General features: G+C 39.8%; 1 protein-coding gene across 1 annotated transcript in view; it reads right to left on the reverse strand.

Moving 5' to 3' along the window:
- Nucleotides 1-311: 311 nt before the first annotated feature.
- Usp34 (ubiquitin specific peptidase 34) overlaps nt 312-23,301 on the reverse strand; it is a 172,477-nt gene continuing 149,487 nt past the window's right edge. Inside the window, exons 68-80 of the mRNA XM_051164973.1 lie at nt 20,959-21,593; nt 18,983-19,140; nt 17,299-17,377; nt 15,298-15,424; nt 13,592-13,699; nt 12,562-12,666; nt 12,321-12,445; nt 11,204-11,327; nt 5,391-5,470; nt 2,927-3,067; nt 2,669-2,812; nt 1,780-1,939; nt 312-1,548 (exon numbers count right to left, since the gene is read on the reverse strand). Coding sequence (XP_051020930.1) covers nt 944-1,548; nt 1,780-1,939; nt 2,669-2,812; nt 2,927-3,067; nt 5,391-5,470; nt 11,204-11,327; nt 12,321-12,445; nt 12,562-12,666; nt 13,592-13,699; nt 15,298-15,424; nt 17,299-17,377; nt 18,983-19,140; nt 20,959-21,593 — 2,591 coding nt within the window. The 3' untranslated portion in view covers nt 312-943. The remainder of the gene's footprint in view (nt 1,549-1,779; nt 1,940-2,668; nt 2,813-2,926; nt 3,068-5,390; nt 5,471-11,203; nt 11,328-12,320; nt 12,446-12,561; nt 12,667-13,591; nt 13,700-15,297; nt 15,425-17,298; nt 17,378-18,982; nt 19,141-20,958; nt 21,594-23,301) is intronic.

A 23,301-nucleotide genomic window follows, 5' to 3' on the forward strand; every position in this document is an offset into this window, starting at 1 on the left:
AAGAGTGGTCGTAGCACAGTTTCATTGCTACAGTTGATTTAAGCTTAAGACAATAAATGGCATGTTACACCTTCATTCTATGCCAGTTTTCAAGGTGTAGTTCTTAGGCGTGTTGGTGAGGGCTAGTTGGCTGCATTGTGACACTTCTCTGGCTCTCCTTGCTGGCTTCCACGCTGTCAGACACTGGGATGGAGGGGTGAGACATCTGCACGGTAAGTTACTCTTTTGGACTTCTCAAGCAGTAGAATGGCCATGTGCTTCCCCTTCAAGTCTCCTGACTGCAGTCATCCGAGGAAACTGAAACAACTTACGTAACAAAGGGAAAGTCATCACAGTCAGTTTAATTCAGTACACAGGACAGTAGTCAGTCATGACAATAAAAATAAAAGTTATTTTTACATCAAGTGTGCTTTATTTCCTCCACAGGTATTCTGTTAAATAAAGCACCATTTATATACTGCCAGGCCACAGCTAAAGAGGATTCTTTACAGAATCAAATTTCTTGTGGTTGTTCCGTATACAAGTAAACTTAATTTTGATAATAAAAACCACAGCGATCAGAGGCAATCTGCCTCTCTTATTTTAAGGTACAAAACTGGCACAGAGGACACCATATTATACACAGTAAAAATGCTGTAAGTTTAAATTACATTGTACAGGGTCAGAGCCCTGTCTCTCCCAGAAAGCCATATTAAATGAAAGCCACTACAGTGAACTCTTAATTACATAAAACATACCCATTATCTGATTGCCCTTTAGAAAGTATACAGAAGATGCAAGTTTTTCATCTGGGGTTCTGCCTGACCAAGAATTAAGCCTATAAATCTATCTTGCCATTCAAGCAGAGAGCACTGCACAAACTGAAGCACAAAACAAAGAAGCAAAACCTCGACAAACGGCATGGGGGAGGGGCACTTGAAAAGCGGACATGCCACATCTAATGTCAAGAAGCAGCTTGGTTTCCTTTGCCAGATATCCTTGTGACCACATGGATTGTTGATTCAATGGTCCTACACAGGGTATCCAAAATATCGTGTTGCTGCACGTGACTAATGAGGCCTCTGGAATGGCCACAGCTGAGTGACGCAGCAGCCTCAGGGTCCTGGGAGGACAAAGCTTGACCATCACAGCTTCTCAAGTCAGCTAAGTCAGACAGAACTGCAGAGATGGAAGTAGAAGGGAATTCGGATTCATCTTCAGCTAGTGTGCTATCCTTGGAGCAGTGGTCTTTAAACTCTGTACAGTCTTCAAATCTGCCATTGTTCGACTGTTCCTCTGCATGCTGTGACCGGATATGTGACCCTTCTTCTGAAAACGAAGATGGGCCTTCCATTTGATATTCTTTGACAGAGCAATTTTCAGGGGAAGGAAGATCTTGCTCTGTCCCTGGATCAATAATCAGTGAGTCTCTTGTCTCATTGTCTGAGGTGCTAGTGGGGGTCAGGACCTCCCTGGTGTCTGTTTTTACTTCGCCAATGCAGCTCTCAACAGTGTGCTCCTCCTCACTGCTCACTCGCCTTCTTTTAACAGGAGTTGCCCCTTCATCATCTGTGGGGAGGAAAACACATTAAAATATAATCATCTTCCAAAGAGGTCATTAAGATGCTACTGGGAGCAATTACAAGGAAAACCAATTTTGCTTTTAGCTTTTTTCCCCTATAGTGCTAGAAGTCAAAGCCTTGCAGTGCCAGGCAAGAGGAAACCACTTAGCTTTGCCTCCAGCTTGGCTTCATCCTTCCAGCCCCAGCCCCAGCCAATGACTTAGTTGACAAAGCTAACCTTTAGTTTTTCTTTCTTTGGCTTCTTGCTCTTGGAGTGAGTTTCTCTGCTGCAGACAACTCCTACACTTGCTTAAAAGCTCTTGCAGAGTTGGGATCAGAGCTGGGTTTAATTGTTTGGGAGTGTGTACTGACAGGAGCAAAGCAAGTGCCCTCAGGTCCTACAAAAACCCAGATAGGAAGAGTTCAAATCCTGAAGCCAACATTTGGACAAAACTTAAGTTAAATGAGGATGTTTTACTTCCTAGGAATTTCTTCTGGTGTCTCTGGCAATGTGGAATAATGCTAACACCAGCATTAGGACATTATAGTATTCCACCAGTTGTGTCACTCGTACCATTGCTTTGTGCCTACATCAAGTAGGCCAGTGTAAAGACTCAAACCAAGTAATAGAACTTAGACCTAAATAGCGATTGCAAAACAAAACCTCCCTTGGCATACCAGAAATGTGGGTTTTATTTCATAGAAACCAGTTTTTCAACCTCACTCTGGCAGATGTCTCAGTAAGGCATCCCCTGCTTAGTTTGGTCATCTGTTTTGGCTTGTAAACATTGACATTTGCTTGTTAGGCTGCTGCTGCTGAATGACAGTCTGCTTGTTTCCAGCATGCTCCATTCTACGGCTGTTACAGAATGGATAGAAATCAAACTAGTTTAAGCTGCTTTTATAATAGAAAGCAATATAATTATATAAACAGAGATAAAGGACCTATTCTGTTTTTGATAGACTAGCTGGCTAGGAACTCCGGTACCAAGCTAGTCTCGAATTTGCCAATGATCTTCCAGTTTCTGCATCTCAAGTGCTAGGATTACAGGTGTATGCCTACCGGTTCTTACTGGTCTCATTGCCCTTAACACAGTGAGTTTTTAACTTGTTGGCACAGTTCTTACCCCATTTAAAGAAGCACTTGCTTTTGAAACTTCAACTCGGTTAGTGAAATCTGACTGTAGGTTTTGATATTGATTTATCAAGTTTGTGATAAGGGTGCTGATCAAACTGGCACAGTTTGCTTCTGAAAACACTTGACTTTGAACCTGGGAAAGAGCACATGCTTGTGAATGTGCACATACACAAAACAAGTCTTAAAATTCAAGAGCAACATAATAAGCACACACTAAGCAGAAATATCAGAAGAACTAAAGACATACCTTTAGAAGGAAATGTGTCATGAATGTGTAGACAATATTGTTGTTTAGAAAAGTTCTTTCATCCATTAGAATACATTTAATATACTCTGCAAAAACAGGATCTTCACACAGAAGCTTGATGCAGTTTTTCGACATAGCCGACTGAAGGGGGGAAAGTGGCACTGCGGTTAGCAGCTGGGACTCTGTACAATGTTCAGTTACAGGCAGAACTATCAATTTGCTAGGGGAAGGCGATGGCAAAACTCAATATATATGGGAGGGTTGGGAGAGGGGATGTTTGTCTGCATACATATTTGCCTATGCCCTGTGTGCACAGAACCAAGAGGGCGTCAGATTCCCCATTAAGTACAGTTACAGACAATTGTTAGCTGCCACATGGGTGCTGGGAACCAAACTTGGGTCCTCTGGAAAAACAGCCAGTTCTCTAAATACTAGCCATCCCTCTAGCCCATCAACACACTTTAAGAGAAATATAGCTTTATCACCCAGTACAGAGTTAACAAGAATTTAAAACAAGTCTTAAAGGATATGAATATTTTAAGGGGACAATCAATGGATAAACTACATACCAAGGAGAGGGACAAATTTTAAGAATTAAAATACATTTGCTAAAATTAAGCTTTACTTCGTGAATTTTTCTATTTGTCTCACATAATTCAGAGGTCCCAATGTTTGAAATTCTTACTAAAATTTGGTTTTTCTGTTTCATATGGGTAGCACAAATACAAGTAATATGTCTTTGAACAGATTTTCCATCTAGATTACCTACATGGGTGTTTATATTACATAAACAAGATTTTAGATACCATGCATTTATCAACATACTTTAATGAGTAAGTTGTTCGAGGTCACCCAAGAATTTAGAAATAGAATAGAGCAGGCTCTTTTTAGATCCTTAGTGCTGAGGGCCAGAGATGGCTTGGTAGTTAAAAGAACTGACTGGCTGCTTTGCCAGAGGACTGGAGTTTAATTTTAAGAACCCACAACCACCCATCTAGAACTCTGCAGTCTCAGAGGATACAATGCCCTCTTCTGGTCCCTGACGGCATTACATGCACATCGAATGCAGACAAAACACATTCATATAAAAATTTAGATCCTTGGTATCACTATGAAAAGAGTAGTGGCAGAAAGGGGAAGATAGAAACCTGCTCCAATATATTAAAGAGACTATTCAGTTCCAAGTCATGCCCTTAATCCCAGCATTCCTGAAGCAGAAGCAGGAGGATCCATGTGAGTTTGAGGCCAGCCTGGTCTATATACTGAGTTCCAGACAGCCAGAGGTACAAAGAGAGACACTGTCTCAAAAATAAAGCAAACAAATCATTTTCTGAATGCCAATCACATTAGCTAAGTGGGATCAATGCCTTCCAAAGACTCCTATTACACTTCCTGTAATAACACTCTTTGTAGTAGTAATCACTCAGAGGCTTTTGTTTAGTAGTAAGTAATACTATAAAGAAACTAACATTCTTCAGGGAACAGACAATGCTATATACAGTTTTATAGTTTGGGGCAGTAATGGTGCATCATGGTGAACATGTAAAGAAATGGCTCTGCCATCACTTCATAGCAGAGTGAGATATTTAGAAGTACTTTTTTTTACTACAATACTCTAGAGTTTTACCTAAGAAAGGTTCACACTCTTTCCTCTGCCAGAGGGAAATAAATGCAACCAGGAATAGTCAAATAGTTAATGTTTGTGGAGCTCCCTTAGACCAGATCCAAGGAATGAGACAAACTTTAGATTAGACTAACCAGATTCTTCACAGTTCCCCAACACCCTTACAAACATTACTTATGCGCCTGCCAGCTTTAAGAACCATATTCCCTCCTTTGTTTTCCCCCAAGGCAGGGTCCTGTTGTATAGCTCAGGGTGACTCTGAATCTGTGGCTATCCCCTTGCTCCGCCATGTGCTGGGGTTGTAGCTACAGGCATGCATCACCATACCTAGGTAGGAGTTGACTCTCTGAAACGTAATACAAGTGGGTAAGGTAGCTTCTCCTGTTCTATTTGGTTTTAGCTAAAACTTTCCCACTCTCATTGACACCAATAAGAAAACAAAGGCATGAGGACCTTGAAAATCTACAGGCAGGCAGAATTAACAGTCAAGCAACATGGTTTCTGCTAGAGATTTTAGTAGAGGAGAGAAGAGACACTGGAGTGGAGGGAGTGGGGAGGGCTAGGAGCTTGCTTTCTCCAGTGTCTCTGGGTCTTAAGACTTTTCCAGAAACTGCTGCTACTGGGCTATGGATGAGAAATCCAACATAAACAGCTTATTTGAAATATTCAGTACAAAGCTTAAGTTGGAATAAAATTCTAGCAAGTAGAACTTGCCTTTAATTCTAGAACTTTGCCAATTTCTAGCAAATTCGTTTTCAACTAGGAGTTCTAAAGACTCCTGGCTATTTGGTTGGATGACTTAATCAGAGACCACTCATCTAAAAAAATAATTTGCTTTACCTGAGTCTGGCATAGCTCAGTCCAAAGTTTGGGGAACAGTGCAAGATGAAGTGGCAAGCCTTCATAGGCAACCAGGACACCTAATATTTGAAGAAGAAAAAAAAAAAAAACCAGAATAGGTTACAAGTTATACTGCTGAGTTACTAAACTGCAGGTATAATACTGTTAACTATCTTTGTATCTCTGGTTTCAACTGCATCTTGCCTGCATTCTTAGAGATATACAAAACAATATTAACAGGATAACTCATTTCAATGTTGTAAGCAGCGTAACAATTTAGAATGTGGAACTGTGCGTTACTTGTATACCCTGACCCTCATCCCCAGAAGGATCTAAGATGACAACTTCAGCCAACTGTTTGTAATTTATCAGAGAAGTATTAAAGTAACCTCAAGTAGTTTCCAATCTGTATTAGAACATTTTCGAGGCTTGCTACATTTCAGAAGGGTGGGAGAGAGCAGTCCATTTCTTCCTCTTGTTTTCTGTGTGTGCTGAAATAACTGCTGCCCTGAGTCTACTACTGTCTTCTTGCCTTGTCCTTAGGATACTCTGGGTACATCAGACTTAGGACTGTCGATGATGCTGTTTAGGAACCTCCTGTGTGTGTGTGCGTGTGTGCGCGTTTTCCTAGGGCTTTAAACCAGGGGCTCAACGCACAAGCCAGGTAAGCACTTTACCACCGAGCTACTGCCCAAGTCCTCCTCTGGATGTCTGACAGGTTTTCAATATGGTCCTCCTTCCCTCTACCCTCTTGCCTCTCCTACAAAAGTTGCAATGTCAGTTCCCTCTGTAACAGTCCCACTTCTCCTTCTTGTCTCCATCAGGAAAAACATAACTATAGAGGAGAAATAGAACATAAGTTATCTTTCAGTTAAACAAAATTTATGAGCTGGATCAGGAGTTGACAAGGTTTTTAGTGGAGTGCCAACATATGTTGAGGCCATATGCTGCCTACTATAGCTGCTCCAGTCTATGAAGGCAGTGCCACAGCAGCAAAGTGACCAAGTACGGCTGGCTCCAAGGAAAACATTAAAATCTGAATCTCAACTTTTTATCACATTCTATTTTAATGTTTAAAATATGTAAATATAAAACCTACTCTGAGTAGGTAGCTGGTAGCTTTTTAAGAACTACTAGTAGATGGGTTGTAGTTTGGCAGTTCTTGGCTTAGACCAAGGCTCTGAAATCTTTAAACAGCAAACCACACATTTAGGGATCTCTTTCAGAACTAATCCACCGTAAAGACACAACACTTCTCCTCCTTCCTTTACTCTAACCTAATGTGGATGAGGCTAAAGGGTTAATCCACCACAGCACATGTAAATGAGCCATCAAACTAGTGGATACAGGGAACAGTTTCTATAGTCACATATTCTTTAGTTGTAAATGGCCATAAAATAAGGATTGGAAAATATATAACCCTTAGGCCAAGTCTGACAGCACCTGTTTCATGGCTGGGGGAGTTAGAATAGCTTTTACTTATTTAACTCTTGACAACATGGTCTCTTGACACATAGCCCAATCTGGTTTTGGAACCCACAATCCTCTTGTCTCTGCCTCAGAGGTGCTGGGATTACAAGCATTGAACTCCTAGACCTGGGAGTTTTTAAACTTTTAAGGACTGATAAAGATAAAAACATTAAAACAGCAACAAAAAGCCAAAGAACATGTGACCTAGACCATGTGGCCTGTTTCCAGCGCTTCAGTTGACAGTCAGTTCCCAGGTTGGTTTGGATATAAACTCTTATGGTAAGTCCACATTACCATTCAAGATTTATTAACTTTTTCTTTCTTCAACAATTATTCCTTATTCTTACTTTTCAACAACTACAAGAAGCCATCATTAATTACCACAACAAACAAACCCCGAAGACGTCTTTTATGATCTAAACCCACCTCTTTTTTAAGTATTTATTTTATGTATATGAGTGCTCTATCTGCATGTACACCTCAATGCCAGAAGAGGCTGTTGAGCCACCATGTGGTTGTTGGGAATTGAACTCAAGATCTCTGGAAGAATAGACAGTGCTCTTAACCACAGAGCCTTCTGTGCAGCCCCACTAAAATCATCTCTTTAAAATAAGCAAAGAACAATTTTGGCACCTACTGTATTAGGCAGGTCAGATAAATACATTAAAATTTCACAGCTTTGAAAAGTATTCTTTTAGTCCTCATTTACTTCGTTTTATTGTTGTTTGTTTTTTGGTTTTTCGAGACAGGGTTTCTCTGTGTAGCCTTGGCTGTCCTGGACTCCAATTGAAGACCAGGCTGGCCTCGAACTCAGAGCAATCCGCCTGCCTCTGCCTCCTGAGTGCTGGGATTAAAAGTGTGCGCCACCACCGCCTGGCCTGATTCCCCTCCCCCCCACCTCCAAGGAGAGGGAAAAGGATGATTTTTGCTCTTTTTCCTGAGACAGGTTCTTGTCAATCAAAATTGGCCGTAACTGCCTGATCATCTTGCCTCCAACTCCTAAGGATTACAGACATTCACCACCATGTTTAGTTTGTTTCCTTTTCTCGAAGATACTAGTCTCAAGATTCATCTAACTGGGCACAGTGGCGCAGGCCTTTGACCCCAGCACTCGGGAGGCAGAGGCTGGTGAATCTCTGTGAGTTCAAGGCCAGCCTGGTCTACAGAGAGAGTCCAGGACAGCAAGGGCTATTCCATAGAGAGACCCTGTCTTGAAAAACCAACAAACAATTCATCTCAAAGACTGTTAATTGTATCTATCCCATATTTACCTAATTCTGATACCTACAATATTTTCAATAATCTACATTTACTCAAACTCCCATCCTCTGGTACCACTGTTGACTTAATACCTTCCCTACCACACTTTGTACAGGGAATTAAACTCAGGGCTTTGGGCATGCTAAGTAGAATGTTCTTCCACTGAGCTCCTTGATACTTTTCTTTAGATTTGCTAAGGCACCTTAGCTTTATTTTAGGCAGTGCTGCACTGAGCAAATTAATTTGATATACCATGTAAGATAGCAACAAACCATACGTATTTAACAATGTGAGAATGACAGTTGGCTAAGCCAGCTCATACAGTGAACTGGACAGTATGATGTCAGCCAGGGGGACCTCAAGTCACTTTCCAGCCTTCCCATTCCCTCAAAAGCTGCTTCTGCAAAGATGGATTTTCCTTCAAAGCAACACAATTTCTCAATTTTCACAAAGGCCGGGAGATGAGTGAGAGGCCAACATTCTCTTAATTCTGCACATTCCTCAATACCTGTCTCATTCACTGGGTATAAAGCACATGGAGCAGAGTCACCCAAACTCTCAGGTATACTTTCTTATCTCTTACACTGTGTGTGTGCGTGCACGCATGTGCCCAGAGTACACAAGTGGGCATCAGATCTCCTGGGACAGCAGTTAGAGGTGGTTGTGAGCTGCTCAATGTCATGAGCATTGGGAACCAACCCCAGTCCTCTGCAAGAACAGTATTCACTCTAGGCTCTCCCTCAGTAAATAGAATGGCACATCTAAAATATACTGGATTCTGTATAACTTCTCTTTCTTTATCCTCTGACTTTGGGCATTCTTGAGCAAGATCTATACTGTGCCCCATTCCTCACCGAAAAACATGTATCTATATATATAGGGGAAACAGTATTTGAGACTATTTGGTGCTTCCATGGTTGCTGTGAGGATAAAACAGTTCATATGTACATTTACTAGTCACAATCTGTGGGGTATAATTTTCCATATATGGTGGGATACCACTGTCTAAACTCCTAAGAGGATCCAGTTTTCCATGTGAGCCAGGAATGGACCAGAAACTTTCATGTTTGTGGCTTAGGTTTGTTGTTTTGTTTTTTTGAGGCAGGGCTTCTCTGTGTAGCCTTGACTATTCTGCACTCTCTTTGTAGACCAGGCTGGCCTTAAACTCACAGCGATCCTCCTGCCTCTACCTCGTAAGTGCTGGGATTAAGGGTGTGCGCCACCCCGCCTGCTAATGTGGTTTAGGTTTGTATCTAGTTCTGTCCTACTAGCTGCCATTTGGTTATTTAAATTTAGTTTGGTATTTCATAAAATAGTTCCTTTTGTCAAATTTATTTCCTTCTTTCTTTTTCTTTCTTTCTTGGTTTTTTGAGACAAGGTTTCTCTGTGTAGCCTTGGCTGTCCTGGAACTCAGAGATCTGCCTGGCTCTGCCTTCTGAGTATTGGGATTAAAAGTGTGCACCACCACGCCTGGCCCAAATTTCAAATTTTTGACCTAACTTGGCTAGTAACTACCATACTGTGGATGACAGCACAGCTGAGAACATGTGCATCACTGAAGAACACTGGCAGGGCTGTGTAGCTGCTACATGATGTACTCAATAAACAGTGCTCACAGGCACAAGAGGGACACTGAGTACACAATATCATCAAAGCTGATGTGGCACGTGACAGTTTCACACTGTAGCCAAGTAGTCCTCAAACTCAAGGCCATCTTCTCACCACAGCCTCCTGAGTGCTGGGATTTCAGGTGTGGAGATTCCAGCATGCAGACCATATCCAGCTTTCCCCTCTCCATTTTTAATTTCCATAAAAGTATGTATTTGTATTGATTAAAGAAAGAGATAGTCTAAAGTGGTAGAACATTCATTACTTGGTCAACTGCTCTTCACAAACTTTGTTATGAATCGCATAAGCACAACCACCTGGGAACACCGCCTGTCTGAGCACAGAGGCTGTACTATCAGACTCCTGAGGATTCTCTCACACATGATCATTGCTATTGCTCAAGTTTCAGACTTTTACCAAATGGTACAGCCCAGACGCATAACTCTAAAACATCCGATCTACAGGTCTCCTTACCTCCCCACATCTTGGCACCAGCCACAGATACGTAGGCATGACCAGCTAATGGAATACGTAGAAGAACAGCCCTTGAACCCTGAAGATGCTCTAATCACTTACCAATAAGATGATTTTCTGAAGAGGAGTTATCCCTGACAGCTGTAACCACTTCCTTCTTCCTGGATAATGAATCTATGATTGGATCGTATCTTTTGCCCTACGTGGAATGGGCCAAAATCTTTCCCAAAGGACAAGAAGGAGCTGTGGCTGAGGTGGAGCACAAGGAGCACTTCTGGGGTAGGCTAACAGTCTATTTCTTGATCTAAGTAGTTTCCAAATTATCACTCCCCACACACCTTGAAATCAAACTATAGAAACAGAGAGGAACCTGGCCCATCCTTGATAACATTAGAAGGCGAGACACACAGAGCCTCAGAACTTGTAGGTCCTGACCTTGGAGAGAGATATTAGACTTTCTGCCCGATGTAAGACTCTGAAGGGCTTGTGATTGCTTTGCTCCTTTAGATCTGTCTTCTTGGTTCATGAGACTTACCTCCTAGTTACTTGTATGTGCACCTCTGCTTCACACTGCCCAGCCCACTCAGCTTTCCTGGCACCACCAGCTCCAGAGGACAGCCGGCACTAAGGATCTGAACTCACCCTGAGATAAGGGCCAGGGAAGTCTATCTCTAGGCATTCCCCTAAGCAAGGCTGATTTGTTTGTAATTCTGTTGTGATGATGGTGGACTTAGGCCACCGTGTACAAAGTGCTGACCAGCCCTGCTCCACACTCCTTCATAGGCCAGCGAAAACTCTGGGCAGAACTATTCAATGGAAACCAGTAAGTTGGTGTTTTCTTAATAAAAAGTAAAATATTCCCAAGAATACTAATTAATATTTTTAAACATTCACTTTAAAAAAAGAAAAATTAAAGGGATTGTCATATATTTTTCCCCTTCCTGAATGGCTAGGGGCTTAAAATAATTCAGTGGAGTTTACTGCTCATCTTTTATACTTACTCAGCTTAACTAATGTTTCAGTAAATTTTTCACAGTTGATTGCAACTCGGCATAATAGATGGATGAACTGATGATAAGAAAAGAAGTAGTCTAGCAGCATACGATCATAAACGTCATCTTTGCCCTGAAGGTTAAAGATGATAAAATGGTTGCACTTAAATTGTATAATAAAGAGCATATTTTGTGCAAATGTAATAAGACTAAGTAAAAAGCTAATTAAATCTTTAAGTTCTATAAGAATCTAGTTTTAAATTCCAAATTTCTAGTGTTATTAAGATCATAATTGCCCTAGGTTTATTTTCAGTGTGCAAATGCTATCAATTATAATTACCCATCATTTCTATATACTTTAATAGAGTAAAATTACTGAGATTTTAGCATGTGACACTTTAGCTCTAGAAACATATCATCAAGAAGAATGAGTTATGTTTGATTTTTGAAAGATTTGAGGCTATTTCTGTAAGGGTAACTATAATGTTAATTATTTTTAATATTTTATCCTAGGAGAACTGCTCAAATATACTTAAGTTCCAAAGGTAGTAAGCAAAAGAGAGTGTGAATGAAGGTGTGGGTAAAGAAAGCTGAAGGGGAAAATGCTTTTTTAAAAAAATGTTAAAACTAAGGTAAGTTATCTTGTGTTACCACAGCTTGTCTCTGATTTAGAATTGGCACTATTTTAGGATAAGCATTAGCGAACAAGAACCAGATGATATGTCTGTCAATCAGTGACATTATGGGTCGGTTAAGAAGAATATGATTATAGGGACAGTAAAAGAGGTCTTAATTATATGGCCAGATTGAAAACATTTCAAGTACCTAACTTAGCTTTGTAGATTTAGGTGCAGGACACAGCTACACTGTAGCCTAGTAACAAACTAAGGTTTACTATTGAGCTACTGTTTTTAGAAGAAGAAAAAAATCTTAACAACTAGTGCTTACTGTTGATTTTGCAAACATCAATCAACATTTCGGAGCACTTAAAGGAAAAAGTCCAAATGAATCAAATATTAGCCTTCATCAACGTTCACATTATCTACTGGAGTCAACCGCCAGGGCAGGCAAACCTCACGATTACCTTGTACTATAGGAATGCGGTTCTCCTGGCATCCCAACATACCTTACTGGTTTCCACCATTGTGGGCAAGAGGCACATATTGAGTTCAGGGCGCGGAGGCCGAATATTGCTTTTCCCTCCTATTAGCTTGATATTTTCTCGACAAGGGAAATAAGGTCCAAGAGACACTAAGACATTAAAAGTGTACAGTAAGAATAAATGGAAAAAATAAATCTCCAAGCGTCAGTGTGCAGAATGATCACATGCCAACCGTATTCAAGTATGGCGCTGACTGAATACATACTTGGTATGTTGCTGTGGTGGTAAGTACAATGGTTGTGCTGTAGGAAGGGAACCAGAGTATGAAGAAAATCATGGGGGCTCAAAAGGACAAGTTCCTTGAGGACATCTGAAAATTAAAACAATTTGAGTATTAAAACACCCGGCTTAGATTTACCCACTACTTTTGAACTCAAAAATCCTGATGAGTACTACAAACTGTCTGCGCTCCTAACATAGGGAGAGATTACCTGACACCCAACTCTGGCCCAAGAGATGTGATAGCCACAGCAGAGGGCCATCACTTTTAACAAAAATTAAAAACACCATCACTATTCTCTCCATTTTCCTTGCCTCCTTGTAGACACAGTCTAGTTAAATAGCAATGTACCATGATTATTTATGTTTATAAAGTCCATCATTAACAGCTTGGGTGTGAGAGATACCTGATAGTCTACAATCCATTATTAAAGTTGGATGATGTTGTTGGCTGGGCTGATTCTCACCCATTAAATACAGAAGATTAAACCTCATGATGGGCAACTAGTTGTTTACGCTATTTTGAGAAAGTACTAATAGCCAATGGTCTATAGTGCTCACTACTTCAGGTGGTGCTGAGGGTAGTAAAATCTTCACTCTATATTTAAAATGAAGATTCTTTTAACAGCTATACATATCATTCTATAACTAAGTATACAGTCACAAAGGCATTACAAATTTAAGAGTATATAGTTACTGAGTAATGTTTTTAAGACCAATGTAAATACTGACATAATTCTACTATTTTCATATGGAATCAGAATATTAGTGTTACAGGAAACCTACAGACAACTGGAAGAGTCTCCATACACTCTGCACACAAACACGGTAACACTAGCAAATTAGGACACAACTTGTTTTTTTTTTTGGGTCCTATTAATCTCTGTGCCATTACACACTGTTGTTTTCCCAATACTATAAATCTAACATCACAACCTACAAAAACAAAATAAGCCAAACAAGCAAACAAAACCCAGAAATATTTGTCTGCAGTTTTTATTTTTTAAGTAACTTACCTATACAAGCATTTCTTAGCTCCGGAGGGCTATAGGAATTAAGAAGGGTTAGAAGTTTATGGGCAAATTCAATTCTTTCCTGCCACTGGATTAATGCTTGCTTCACATCTGCAAATATAAAAACATATGTAAATGGGCTTTTGAATGATCACAATTTCTCATAGTTTTTCTTCTTCTGTTGTGATACTAACACCAAGAATTTCAAATTAATTACATTTAAAAAACATGTTTGGTGAAAGCTCAGAGTGTGTGTGTGTACACACATGCGTACAATCTGGGTCTTGCTATATCAAGCCCAGCCTGACATGGAACTTTCACTTCTCCTATGTCATCCTCCTGACAGTGAAGATTATGGGGGTGTGCTAAACATGTTACATCTTTTCTTTTTTAAAAGATTTATTATGTATATAGTATTCTGCCTGCATGTATTGCCTGGAGTCCAAAAAAGGACATCAGATCTCTTTATAGATGGTTGTGAGCCACCATGTGGTTGCTGGGAATTGAACTCGGGACCTCTGGAAGAGCTGTCAGTGCTCTTCACCGCTGAATCATCTCTCTAGCCCCCACATCTTCTCTATTAAAAAAAAAAAAAATTACTACCATTTCTGTATGTACACATGGCGAGGGGTGAGAAGGGACTGGAAGACATTTTACACATGCCCCATGAAAGTGTAAAAGAGTCAAGGGACATTTTTGTGGAATCGGTTCTCTCCTTTTACCGTTTTGCGGGTTTCAGAAATCAGATTTTTTTGTTTTTGTTTTTCGAAACAGGGTTGCTCTGTGTAACAACTCTGGCTGTCCTGGACTCGCTTTGTAGACCAGGCTGGTCTTGAACTCAAAGCGATCCGCCTTCCTCTGCCTCCCAAGTGCCGGAATTAAAGGTGTGTCCCACCACTGCCCAGCTCTTTTTTCCTTTTCTAATTCATCAGGATTGGGTGCAAAGTACTTTTTATCCACTAGTCCATGTCAACCCCCCTAAACATACTAGACTTCCTGAAGTACTTAAGTTTTGTGACAATTATTTTCATTTTTAAAAAGATGTAGTCATGTGGTCTTCTCCAAGTTTGTCTTAAATTCTGAAGCTCAAGGGATCCTCAGCTTTTCAAGTTACTAAGACTGCAGGTGGCATCTAAGGGAGTGATATTTTGTACTTTCTGGAAGCATAAAGTTCAGTGTTCATAGACAAAGATATTAAGAATGTTTTCTCCCTCAATATAGGGTTTCTCTGTGTAAAAGAGCACTGGCTGTCCTGGACTTGCTTTGTAGACCAGGTTGGCCTCAAACACAGAGATCCGCCTACCCCTGCCTCCCTGAGTGCTGGGATTAAAGGTGTGTGCTACTATGCCCAGCATTAAGAAATATTTTTATACTTATTTCTACTGAAATTAAAAATGACCTAATCTGAGCTATGAGGGTTTAAAAAAAAAAATTCAAGTTATTACTCTGTGTGGAAGTGTTTTCAATCTCCCAAATCTTACACAATGCCTGCCTATTTTCAAGTAGGGTTAAATACAACAGATAACAGTCCCCTTTACATTATGAGATAATGATAAACACTGCAACACTAACTAGTGCAGGAACCATTACAACAGAAACTAAGAAGACACTTTTCTGAGGCCTCTCATTTGAAAAACAAAACCTAAAAAAAATACCTCTCTTAAATGACAGAAAAATGGTGAAGAAATAAACAGCAAAAATGACCAAACCTTTTCTCTGAAGATATGGGCGTGTAGACTTCAAAACAGAAAGGACTATTGACAGAAGCTCTACTAAGTCTCCAGTCACATGGCAAGCTGTAGCTTCATGATACATCATATGCAATGTGTTGAAAGACTACAATTGATTTAGAGAATACAAATTTTAAAACCTTTAATTTCATTTTTACTTTATACACAAATGAAATCCTTATCTTCTGAAGAAAAGTCTATGGGTGTACACATGTATACTAAGTAAATGTTACTGGTTTTCTAAGTTAGATTTCCCATGTAGCAACTTTGTATGTGTGGCCCAAGTATGTGTAGGTGCATGGCGGGCTGTGCATGTTGAGTGTTATCCTCGATCATTCTCCACTTTCATAAAGAAAGCACTTTTGTATCTGCGTGTCTGTGTGTGTGTGTGTGTGTGTGTGTGTCTGTGTGTGTGTGTGGGTGCCGGGTGGAGGACAATCTGCAGAGCATGGCTTTCTCCCTCCACTGTCCTTAGTGATTAAATCCAGAGTGTCAGGGCTGTGGGAAGCACCTTCACCATCTGAGCATCCTCCCAGCCCCGTACTTGTATTTTATTTTGGCAAAGTTTCTTACTGAACCTAGTGCTTCTATGTTCAGCTACACTGGCTAAGTAGCGAACTCTCCACCTCCCCAGTGCTGGGGTTAAGGTGTGATTGCCTGGTTTCTTACGTGGGTGGGAGGAATCAGTTCCTCATGCTTGCAGAACAGTACTTTGACTGAACTATTTCCTTAGACTCCAGTCCTTTTAAAATAAGGGTACAGTCCTTACCTTGAGCTATATTTTATATAAATATTTTAGTGTCTAGAAATAACTTATTTAATCCTATTTTACAAAAACTCCAAATCTGACCAGGCACGGTGGTGCACACTTGTAATCCCAGCACTCTGGGAGGCAGAGACAAGTGGATCTCTGTGAGTTCTAGGCTAGCCTGGTCTACAAAGCAGGTCCAGGGCAGCCAAATCTCCACAGAGAAATCTTGTCTAAAAACTCCAATCTGTTCTAAGCCTTAAAAATTAGAAGCATGCAATGGCCAAAAGACTGGGAAGATTAGATAGCTAACTTTTCAGGGTCTGTGTAGAAACAAAGTGGTAAACTAGAGAGCTTTTAGCCACAGCCAAAATATAGCATGCCTGAAAACGGCTAAAGAGCTCCCAGAGTTAGGGATTAACTATACGAAGCTAAATTTTTTAGTTCTATTCATCGTATTCTTCTAATCCTCAAGTCAGTTTATTATTATTTACACATTACTCAAAACTCAAGTTCTAGATTCTGTGGCAGTCCATAATATGAAGGCTATATTGTACATATTTAGGCTGTAAACTGGTAGACTAGGAATTGTGCCTGTTTGTTAACTGCTATATTCCTTTGCCGAGTGCTGCTACATGTGGCAAAGACTAGACATTTCAATTAGAGCCAAAACTTCCTTGCCTCTGGGCGCAGAAAGCCATTTATTTGAATGTTTCCCACTTACTACTGCAAAGTCCAAATTCTTCCAAGCGTAGTTTTTTATTCTGCTCCTACTCTATAACACTATTAACTAAAAACTCAACGGTATGTCTTAAATTACGCAGTGCTTCCCATGTGTAAGATATCAGCTTATCTCCAGTATGAGAGTAAAGAACAGGATGCATTTCTGAGGGCTTTAGCCCACCTCTCCCTGGTAAGCTGAGGATCATGGAGAGGATGACTGAAGAGGCCGGTCATGTGCAGCTGTCTCAGGGCCTTCTGACTTTAGTCCGCCAAATAAGCAAGTTTTTGGGAAGTAGCTGTACTCTTTATTGGAAATCACATAAATTTCATTTTTTGTTTACTAAGTGAATAAATAAAATTAAATATAAAATAAGGAGTAACCTATGTAATTAAAAACCTTCAACCTGTGAGACAGTTCAGTGTAAATTCTTTATATACATGCAGGAGGAAGTCGCAGAAAGAGTATTCAAATAAGATACATTCACAGTAAAAGGCAATATAATAGTTACCTCAGTCATCAGGATTAACCCTCGATTAAATACCACAAGAAGTCTGTCTTCATCAGATTCTAATAGTATTCTGAAGGCACTAGAAGAAGAGAGAAAATATTTTGGAACCAAACAATCAGGTGGTGACAAACATAAGTCAAACTGACATGATTTGACTTTCCTACTCAAATAAAAGAAACTGCCTGCATTTATTGCTTGTTTTTAATTTTTAAGGGATTTTGTTATGTAGCTCAGACTAGCTATTTTGTGGCAATCCTTCTGCCTCAAGCTTTCCACCATGGAATTACAGGAATGTACGCTACTTCTTAGTAATGTACAATAGAATGAGCAGCTAAAGGGGCTGGAGAGACGGCGGCTCAGAGGTTAAGCCGCCACATGGTGGCTCACAGCCTTCTACAATGGTGCCCTCTACTGGCCTGCAGGTGTACATGCAGACAGAACATTATATACATAATAATAAATAAATCTTTAAAAAAAAATGAGCAGCTAAAATCTGAAATCTAAAACAGTCTGAAATCTCAAGATTACTGACTCATCAGTTGGCACTCAGAAGCATTTCTATTTCTAAGTACCCTGGGTATACTAAGGGATACTAGGCCAGAAAAAGTAAATTGTAAAGACTTGCCACGTGCTTTGGAGGAACATGTGTCTATCAGGGTCTAATCAACTCTTTATCCACAATGGCAAGAAAAAGGTATGATGAGAATAATCTTACATTTCAGGCAACAATGCTATTTCATCTTGTTGGTTCTTTTTAAATAGCAAGTTTAAGATCTCAACGGCTCTGCATAACAGTAAACTACACTATACTCCAAACGCGTTGGGAGGAAAGGGCAACACAAGGGCAACAAACAACAAGCCTGAAAACCTTAAGTTACTGCTGCGCTCAGAACTCATTTTGTTAGATACAGCTGCAATCCTTTTACTAAACAAGCAGCAAAACGTTAGTACTTTAATGGAAAGAGCTGCAACCTTGCAAAAACAGCGTATTCAAACTGAACGCCAAACATTTAAGAGAGTGCCTTTAAACATATTTGGCAAGTGCTTATTTCATTCTGTACACTACTGAAGGTACAAACAGGGAGGCGCTCTTCTCTGGGGTCTATTAGCCCAGTCTATAATGAAGCACCTTGAACGCACACACACAATGGTTAGGAAGGACTTTATTTCTATGCGCGAGGAGAACAGAATGTATCTTGTAGCAGTTCTAAGTCACAGTCAATTCTACAGCTCAGAGCGATTTATTGTATAATGCTCTATTGTTTTTGCTAATTCATGTAAAGCCATACAGGTCTAATAAAAATAAAAAAGATATTAATAATCAGGCACATCTTAAGATGCAAAAGCTGTTCCCTGGGGCCTCTAGACCGGAACTACCCAAGTGTAAGAACTGTCACAGACAGGACCATCAAACGTCAGAAGACAATATACATTAAGACCCCTTCCAACCTTCAGGTCTGATTCTAGTAAAAGATACACAAATATAAAACAAACCAAGAGAAAAAAAATAAACTTTAAAGTAGGAAAAATTCTTCCTAAGTACAGAAACCTCTCACCAATAACCTCAGAAAATCTGTATTTTGGAGGAAGGGCTGACGATGTGGCTCAGCTGGTACAGTGCCTGCTAATACTCATCTCACTTGGAAAACAAAGCGAAGAAGCTATCACAAAGCATCTTTTTTACCTTATTAAAGTAGTCCAACAAGAGCGGCCATCTAAGCAACGTAAGTAACAGCTTATGGTTGTTTTCTTAAACTGTTTAATATCTTCTAATTCTTCTTCTCGCATGTCTGGCCTCTGAGCTATAAACAGCTGCATTAAGTTAAACAGTTCTTCCACAGCCTAAAAAAGACAATGAGCAAAGTGGTGATCTTTCAACCTTTTAGCATCCCACTCGCTTTGTCTTAAGGACTTTGAATACTTACAATTAAGCCTGAATTAATATTGTTTCTGAGACACACCTTTGTACCAACATTTAGAACAGCATTCTAGACTGATGTTTAGTGATGAAATATAGGAAATAATATTTAGTGAAAGCATTAGCTGTGATTTTACAAATTTATTTACTTATATAAATGTGAAGTAAAAGTTGAGCTTCTAACATACTTATTAGTGAATTAAACTGTATAGCTTTATGCTTTTCTTGACAAAATTTTACAACACAATTTTCATGAAAATTCCTAATAGCTGAGTTCTAAAAAAAAAAAAGGGGGGGGGGGAAGAATGATTACATCTGACTGATGTCAAGAAGAAAAAGCAACTCAAAAAGAGAGGCGTTTTAACCTAGGCAACTCTTACCACTGGTTTATAAAACTAAGTTAAATGTTATTTCCATGAGCCTTGACAGAAACAAAGTGCCATCATGAACCCTTCCGCCTATGACAGACACACTCAGCCTTCCTCTTCACTTCCTAGCCTTAGCTTTCAAATTCCTGGTCCTGAATGAACATAAGCATTCTAATTTCCTGAATTGGAAATTATGCTCTTCTTTCTGGGTATGAGAGTCTAAACTCACTATACCATCAACAAAGAGCAGTTTAGCCTAATAAAGAACAGTTTACAACAGGAAGAAACAAAAGTGAAATGTAACAAATTTAAAGCAAGAACTTTACACAGAGGGAAAATTTTAAGATGAAATTTGGAAATATTCTAGAAAGAAAAGGGAGCCAGATTAGAACGGCACGTAAGCTCAGATGCTCCATCTACGACAGGGAAGAACAGCACGATGGAATACTACTACTATAAAGTACCATGCAGCTCACACCTTAGCAAAGTATGCAGACCTTGATAATGACTATCTAATTAAAAGTTTAAATTATTTTTAATTACGTATATACGTATGTGTTTCTGTATGTATATGTGTATGGTAGAGACCAGAGGTATTGGATCCCCTGGAGCTGGAGTTCCTGTGGACCCATATCGTTAGCCCCTAAATACCTAATTAGAAAATAACACTCCCTAAAGCTGTCTTGATCTTTTCAGTAGGTGTCCATTAAAGATGTATTATCAGAACAAAAACTTAGACTAGAGTATTTGCTTAGCATGGCCAAGGCCCTGAGTCTGTTCCCTAGCATTGCCGAAGAAGTTAACAACAACAACAACAACAACAACAACAAAAAAAAAAAAAAAAAAAAAAAAAAAAATCACATTTAAAAAGGCATGTGCCAGTGGAAACAAAATAACATCAGCACAAGAAAATATAATGAGTTATTTATAGATTAATGCTGCGTTATATGAGAGTATTTACAAAAGCAAATATTCAAGTCCTTAAGATGGGGCTGCAGAGATGGCTATGGTTCGATTCCCAGAATCCGTATGGCAGTTTGCAAGCATCTACGACTCCAGCACCAGGGAACTCTGCCCCTCTTCTGGTCTCGACAGGCATCAGGCTTGTATCTGGTACACAGACAGAACACCCATGCACGTAAAATAAAATTTAAAAATATATTAAGAAAAAAAAAGATGAGAGGGGGATGCAGCTCCGCTGCCAAGCACGTGAGTAGCATGGACATGAGCCTGGGCCTAAACCCCAGCACTGAAGACAAAAGTGGGTCAGTGATTAAAGTCAGACTCTTCTATATTTTGTCATTTCTTAAATGGAAGAAAAATGTATTGCTAACCAAGATCAGGAAACAGATAAAAAGCATTAACTGTACTCACTCCAGGGTATTGGCTGGCATGTGGTGTAAGATTCTTAAAGGCCCACTGGATGTTCTGGTGAGAAGCTAGTTGTCGAGTGAATGCAGGTGATTGCTCACAGCAGAGCCTCAGAATGCCGTAGTAGGCAGGCAGCATCCCACGGTTAAAAAGCACCACATCCTGATCATCATGGTCAGCAAGGATGTAATTGAAGGCAATGTTCTTGGTTACCACTGGGTTTTGAACAATAAGGCGGATATTCTCTGGACAGTCAGCACACACATTGTACCAAAATGAAAGCAAAGCCTGTTTATTGTGATTTGTAGCTATTGCTGGCTCAGAAAGTTTAGGCTGGAAAAGGTTCCACAAATCCATGAAATATGTGGAAAACATCAGCTTCTCAGTTTTGGAAATTAAACAGTAAGTCATAAAGCTAAAATAGGGCACTAGCTTTGTAGTGCCATGAACAGCAGCATCAACATAAAGTTTGGCTCTTGAGAGCAAACCAAGGAGCACGTTGTAGACCTGGTGTAGGACTACTGTTGTGTCTGCACTGAGTGGAAGGTCACGGGTTGGGATGTGCAAAGACCTTGTTGACCGGAACATCTGGCGGAATGAATTGCTTGGTATAAGGGACACCAGAAGATAAGCTGCAGCTATAAAATGTAAAACAAAACTGTCAGATCCTTGTAAGATTTAAGTAGACCGAAGAGCAGTTATCAAACACAAAACTACTCTTCCCTTTATTAATAAAAATGAATAAAAATTAAGGGACATGACACCTTTTAAATATCCTTCTGATTTACCTTTAGTCCAGAAGAAAGATTCCCACAGGGTAATAGAGGTAGAACTGTATTTTAGGTGGCAACAATAATCACCATTACAGAAACTGCTTTTCTTTTTTTGGAGACAGATGTTCATGCTACGCAGACTAGCCTTGAACCCCTGGTTCTCTTCCTCCATCTCCCAAGCGCTGGCTGGCTATCAGAACTATTTTCAAACCTATGTTTTTAATTTTTGCCACAATATAAATATTTCCCACCTTATAATTTTTTTTCTGATTAAAAATAAAACAAAAACCCAAAAACCCAGCATTTAGAACAAAAACACCTACCAAAATGAACTTGACACCATTGAGTCATTTAATGTTTCAGCCTTTAGTTTGGTGTTAGTTTAAAAACATCTTCATAAATTATTTTGTAATAATTTAAAGGTAATGCCATATAACATACTTAAGCTATGAAGATAAAAATAAGTACTTTTGAGACTCCCTTCCCACTGTTTTGAGGAGAGAGACGGGCTGCACTGTGTCGCTCAAATCTTCGTGCATGGCTTCAGTATGTCAAGCCCTGGGAAGGAAAGCCTTTCAGAAGTCTGCTAAGTCAACTTGGTTTCAAGGCTCCTTCCTGCTTTGGGAACTGCTCCTCAATAAAACTGTCCGCCAGCTTTTTCTTGCCAAAACCTTCAGAGAACCCCCTTCAGCATGCCATTACAATTCTTATTACCACTGTGCTGCTGGGGACGGACTAGAGGGGTCTATCTGTATAAGCTAAGAGCTGAGCTGGACACCAGGTCTATGAGATATGGAAGAAATCTACTTCCACTGCAACAGAGCTAAGTATTCGACTTTTGGGAGATTTTGCTTTTCGAGACAAGGTTTTCTCTGCCCTGGAACTCATTCTGTAAACCAGGCTGGCCTCGAGCTTAGAGATCCACCTGCCTCTGCCTCTTAAGTGCTGGGATTAAAGGCACACACCCACCACACCTGGCTAAAATATATCTAAGTGCTTTTAAACTTTTTGCTAATTTATATATGAGTGCTCTGTCTGCATGTATGCCTGTATGCCACAAGGGCTCTGGGGACTGAACTCAGGAACCCTGGGAGAACCAGCAGTGTTCTTAAACATTGAGCCATCTCTCTTAGCCACTTTTGTGGTGCTTTGTTTTGAGACAAGGTCTCACTATGGAGCTTTGGCTGGCTTGAAGCCACCATGCAGATCAAGCTGGCCTTGAATTCAGACATCTGCCTGCCTCTGCTTCCGAAATGCTAATACTCAGAATGTGCCTGCACATGACCTGGCCAAGTCTTTAACTACTTTAATACTTGGTGACTCAAGTTTTCATTTCTCAACATTCAGCTATCTGCTAATGGTATTTTAGAGTTTTTATCGGTTCTTTAGTTTTCATGTTATTTAAGGTGCTAAAATATATCCATACCTAACATTTAAATGACTTTTTTTTTTTTTCAGTTTTCACTAATGTTTTTTAAATGGTATCTAAAAGCTTGTTTCCTAACTAAAGGTTTTTTGTTTAGTTAAAGAGCCATGATTTTGTTAAGCTGTTCAACTGGTATTTTGAGAATAA

This window comes from Acomys russatus, chromosome 22 (genome assembly GCF_903995435.1).
Source record: "Acomys russatus chromosome 22, mAcoRus1.1, whole genome shotgun sequence".
NCBI lineage: Eukaryota > Metazoa > Chordata > Mammalia > Rodentia > Muridae > Acomys > Acomys russatus.